Source organism: Strongylocentrotus purpuratus, unplaced genomic scaffold (assembly GCF_000002235.5).
Source record: "Strongylocentrotus purpuratus isolate Spur 01 unplaced genomic scaffold, Spur_5.0 spur5_scaffold_18, whole genome shotgun sequence".
Classification (NCBI taxonomy): Eukaryota; Metazoa; Echinodermata; class Echinoidea; order Camarodonta; family Strongylocentrotidae; genus Strongylocentrotus; species Strongylocentrotus purpuratus.
In genome coordinates this window covers 20,489,086-20,494,978 of record NW_022145603.1, presented here as the reverse complement: position 1 = coordinate 20,494,978, position 5,893 = coordinate 20,489,086, and the positions used below count along the sequence as shown (strand labels likewise).

General features: G+C 38.0%; 1 protein-coding gene across 1 annotated transcript; it reads left to right on the top strand.

The window, feature by feature from the left end:
* The first annotated feature begins 292 nt into the window (after positions 1–292).
* Positions 293–3,022, top strand: LOC115925479 (retinol dehydrogenase 10-B-like). The gene is made up of 4 exons (XM_030989422.1): positions 293–638; positions 1,291–1,399; positions 1,953–2,085; positions 2,673–3,022. The coding sequence occupies exons 1-4, from the start codon at positions 422–424 to the stop codon at positions 2,922–2,924; spliced, it is 711 nt and encodes a 236-aa protein (XP_030845282.1). The 5' UTR covers positions 293–421; the 3' UTR covers positions 2,925–3,022.
* Positions 3,023–5,893: the final 2,871 nt, after the last annotated feature.

The following is a 5,893-nucleotide window of genomic DNA, read 5'->3' as shown; positions in this document are numbered from 1 at the left end:
TTATACAAATCATATAACCTGGGCAAAGGCATGTGAAAATCGAGTTTTGGGGGAAATTAAAAAGCAATTGATATTGATAAATAGTGAGGCAATGACGTCACGTCACAAACTGATAACCAAGTTGGCAATTTGTGTAGTGATTTTCTAAATTTCATACTTTTTTATACTTTTTACAAACTTCATAATTTTTTTTTTGCTCTGTTTCTCTTGTTTCCGGAATCTAGTAAAAGCATATTATTTCTGGGAAATTATTTTAAATCTTAGTGTGCAGACTGGCACGTAGACTACTAGTGCATGATCAGCTGATTGCACGCTGATTGATTGTGGAGTTCGCCAACAGAACTTCTGAGAACAACATAGCCCTAAAAAGTCAAATTATTGATAATTTCTTCGAGCTCGTCCAATCTTCCATTCGATAAAGATGTTCCGAGATATAGTTGCCCTTCTTCATTTCTTTATTCGTGTTACTTTTGCATATTTAAAGGCGTTTTATCGCCTTTTTGTCAGTCCATCCAAAGTTTCTGTCCGGGGGCGGGTCATCGTGATCACCGGTAGCGGAAGCGGTCTAGGCCGGGAGCTAGGCCTTCGCTTTGCTGCTGAAGGAGCCCGGCTCGCGCTATGGGATATCAGCGATTCGGGTATGTCACCATTTTGTTTGTGTGTTTCATATACTGCTTATTTTTGGGTTGGTTTTGTTTTATTAAGAATGAAAAAGTTGGAAATATAGGCTATGTCGTCATCCGAGTCATTGTGGAAAATCTTTCTAAAGAAAATAATAAAGAAGAAGAAGATGCGAAACGGTGCGAATTAGCTTCAGGGATTTCTTCCCACCATATTGGTCTACACATGGCTAGGACACTATTTCAAACGGCATTATATTCTGTATTCTTAGTCTCTTTTCTATCATTCAACATGATAAATATTATGACTCAAAACACTATAAAAACTGCCTATACTAGATCTCTATATTCCTTGTGGTCCGAGTCCCCCTTAACGTGTTACGATCATCTAATTTCTCATAGAGGGGGAGTATATTCCTTGTGGACATTTGAGGACATTAAGGTAAACAAAAGTTGCCAAAGTAGATGATCATTTAAATTTGGCATGACCATGCAGTTTGTTTAGAGCTAGACTTTACATTTTCAATAGTATTTTTTTCTCCATTAGCCCAAGCAAACTAAAATATTAGAATGATGAGCATTTCTCAAGAAAGTTGGAAGTAATCTCCATTTAAGTTTAATCTCCCTTAATGAATAATCTGTAAATGTTCAATTTCAATTTTTGTTGTAGGCAACAAGAAGACTGCCGAGTTGATCCAAACTGAGTTACCAGATGCGGAGCTTCATCTGTACACAGTAGATGTTACAAATAAAGAGCTGGTTAAAACCTCTGCTCTAAGGTATGACCTCACCCCTTTCCCTGCACCCCCCCCCCCCCCCACAAAAAAAACAAACTATCATACACTTCTCTCTCTCTCCCTCTCTCTCTCTCCTCTCTCTCCCCCTCTCCCTCTCTCTCCCTATCTCTCTCCCCTCTCCCTCTCTTTCTCCCTCTCTCTCTCTCTCTCTCTCTCTCTATCTCTCTCTCTTCTTCTTCTTCTTCTTCTTCTTCTTCTTCTTCTACTTTTTTTTCTTCTCCTTCTTCTTCTTCTTCTTCTTCCTCTTCTTCCTCTTCCTCTTCTTCCTCTTCCTCTTCCTCTTTCTCTTTGTCCTTGCATCATTGATATAGATGTCATTTCTTCATTTATACATTTAAAAAGTGTCATTTCTTCATTCATTCATTCATATAGATGTCATTTATTCATATATATGCCATTTATTCATATACAGTAGATGTCATTTACTAATTCATTTATATAGATGTCATTCATATTGATGCCATTTTTTCATACATTCATATAGATGTCATTAAGTCATTTAGATTTTTTTTATTTTATGTTTAATAAACTACAGGGTACAGAGTGAAGTAGGAGATGTGTACATGCTTATCAACAATGCGGGAGTATTGGTTGGCGAATCATTGCTAGAACTCAGAGATGATGACATCAAACGTACCATCGAGATCAATCTCCTCTCGGCATTCTGGGTAATGATCATTCCTTTGTTTTATAGAAGTAGCTATTTTCACCCCATAACATGGACAATAAAATAAAATCAGGTCAGACTTGCATGTAGTTAATAAAAATGATAATAGGCAGTTCTATGGCAATTCTATTCCGAGACGCACTAATTATTACCCCGGCTTTAGCCTAGCTGCCATTACAGCGCTCCAGCATTTCAAGGAATTAATTCCTGCCAGGTACCCATTTACCTCACCTGGGTTGAGTGTGACAAATGAAGATTAATGCCTTGCCAAAGGACATTAGTGCTGTGTCGGGGATCAAACCACGACCTTTGAATTTCAAGTCAAGTGCTGAAACCACTCAACTACGACACTTCTACTTTGATGCAAGGTTAGCATCTGGGCCCCGTCTTATTTTTGCGATCAATCACAACTATGTACATAAGAGTTAAGAGCCTGCAATTTTGCGATTACTTGGAGGACTTGCGATTGATTTGGATCAACCACAACCTTAAACAATGACTTGTCCTTTTCGTTATTTGTCATACATCATGTTACTAACATAAAAGATAACATCGTTTACAGAATGCAATACTTGGTTACTTATGCAGACACTACGGGCGTTTCTGCCTGGGATGTTGGAGTCCAATTCCGGTCACATCGTCACTACCTGCTCGGCTGGTGGACAAAACGCCATGCATCGACTCACAGACTACTGCGCTTCTAAGTTTGGTATTCTTGGTCTAGATGAGGCGCTGGAGTCTGAGTTGAGGGATGTGTACCTTAGGTCAGGGATCAAGCAGACTCTCATCCTACCCCACTTTCTGGACACCGGACTGATCCACTCTGTCGAGGCAAGGTGAGGGACTAGTTTAGAAGGTCTATTTTTATTTGGTAAAATGCAATCAGGGGGGTGTTTCACAAAGATCCTAAGTTGAACTTATCTCTAAGTTGGACTTAACATTTATGGAAAGCCATTAGCATCTTTGAAAATATTTTGTAAAAGTTGTTTAAAAGGCATAAAATTTTGATTCAAATCATTCATATTTCTATTATCATGGGAGATTTCATGTTCTTGATGTTGAAATTATGAAAAGTCTAAAATATTTGCATTTTGGCTTTTGAATATATTTCATTATAAGGCTTCAAATGGCTCTCCATAATATTTAAGTCCGATTTAAAATTTTGTGTGAAACACCCCCCCCCCCTGGTTTTTTTCTTGGTTGTATGACACATCTAGCTGCTATTGCGCTGTAGTCAAATATCCCATACTAGCGGTAAACCCAAATCCACACTTTAACCCTGGACCAAACACTATACCTAACCTTTTTTATATTTTCTTTTGTTTTGTGATCACATAATGTCTATTCATCATTATTTTGTATGCTTCTTTGGTATGTATATTTCTGCTCTGACTTTTGTCATTGTCAAACAAGTGGATGAAGAATTTCTGTTGCATAATAAATAAAGATTAATCAATAAATTCAATTCAATTAAACTTAAACCTAACACTGAATCTTAAACCTAGCCCCTTATTCTAACCTAACCCCAGTCGCAAAAAAACAAAAACAACCCTGATTCTTTGATGAAGTACCTTTCATAGGGATAAGCCAGTTCGTAAATAGCTTCGGCAAGCATGAACCCAAAATATCCACAGATCTTATGCATGATGGATACGTCCCACTTGTGCATGTTACAATAATCACTGCCTAAGTAATGGAGGTGCTTCATGAATACCTTTTGTTTGCCTCTTGAGAATAATACTTCCGCCTATGTATCAGATAAATGTACTGTCGGTGCATAAATGAATATTTATTACACAACTTTCATGAGCACGATACCAGGGTTTACAATTTGAGAACATATGACCTTTAACTGCCCATGTGCAGATAGTATTTACGAACTGGCTTTTTGTTACCACAGCAATTGTCATATTTCACTTTCTGTCATTTGATTCAGCAAATTCTGTGAAGTAATAACATTTTGTCTCATTTTTATGCCTCCGCCACCGAAGGTGGTGCCGGAGGCATCATGTTTTCGGGTTGTCCGTCCGTACGTCCGTACGTCCGTACGTCCGTCCCGTTTGACCGTTATCACAATATCTCAAGAACCATTTAAGATTTAAACTTAAGACTCGGGACTTAAGACTCGACACCATAGGAAGACGATCTGATTAGATTTTGGAGTACGTAGGTCAAAGGTCACAGGTCACAGAGGTCAACTTATGAGATTCCTTGTATTGAGTTTGTTAGCGCGATATCTCAAGAACCATTTGAGATTTAAACTTCAAACTTAAGGATAGTATGTATCACCATAGGAAGACGATCTGATTAGATTTTGGAGCACGTATGTCAAAGGTCAAGGGTCACAGAGGTCAACTTATGAAATTCCATACATTGAGATTGTTATCATGATATCTCAAGAACCACTGGAGATTTAAACTTCAAACTTAGTGATAGTGTGTATCATTATAGGAAAACAATCTGATTACATTTTGGAGCACGTAGGTCAAAAGTCAAGGGTCACAGAGGTCAACTTATGAAATTCCATACATTGAGATTGTTATCATAATATCTCAAGAACCACTGGAGATTTAAACTTCAAACTTAATGATAGTGTGTATCACCATAGGAAGACAATCTGATTAGATTTTGGAGCACATAGGTCAAAGGTCAAGGGTCACAGAGGTCAACTTATGAAATTCCATACATTGAGATCGTTATCACGATATCTCAAGAACCACTGGAGAATTTTCACTTCAAACTTAATGATAGTATGTATCACCATATCATAATATCTCAAGAACCACTGGAGATTTAAACTTCAAACTTAATGATAGTGTGTATCACCATAGGAAGACAATCTGATTAGATTTTGGAGCACATAGGTCAAAGGTCAAGGGTCACAGAGGTCAACTTATGAAATTCCATACATTGAGATTGTTATCATGATATCTCAAGAACCACTGGAGATTTAAACTCCAAATTTGTTTAAATTGCTCTATGGCGGAGGCATCATTTTCGACTGCGCGCAGTCAAAATTCCATCTAGTTTTTATTAGGCTAGTTTCCCCACAATGAATGTACATACATGCCATTAGATGGATCCTGACCCCCACATCCCTTTGAAAGGGGCGTAGTGGCAAATATTGAAAAATTTGAGTTATCACAACTTTTCGGGCCGAAGTTGTAAGGGCCGGGGTGGTTCAGCATTTTGGAGGAAAATATTATATTTTTTGAATAGGCTAGTTTCCCCACAATGAATGTACATACATGCCATTAGATGGATCCTGACCCCCACATCCCTTTGAAAGGGGCGTAGTGGCAAATATTGAAAAATTTGAGTTATCATAACTTTCGGGCTGAAATGGTAAGGGCCGGCCGGGGTGGTTCAGCATTTTGGAGGAAAATATTATTTTTTTTTAATTGGCTAGTTTCCCCATAATGAATGTACATACATGCGATTAGATGGATTCTAACGCCTATATCCCTTTGACAGGGGGGTAGGGGCAAATATTGTAAAAATTTGAATTATCATAACTTTCGGCCCGAAATGGTAAGGGCCGGGGTGGTTCAGCATTTTGGAGGAAAACATTATTTTTTTTTAATTGGCTAGTTTCCCCATAATGAATGTACATACATGCGATTAGATGGATCCTGAACCCTATATCCCTTTGAAAGAGGCGTAGGGGCAAATATTGTAAAAATTTGAATTATCACAACTTTCGGGCCGAAATTGAAAGGGCCGGGGTGGTTCAGCATTTTGGAGGAAATTTTTTTTTTTTTTATTAGGCTAGTTTCCCCACAATGAATGTACATACATGCCAATAGATG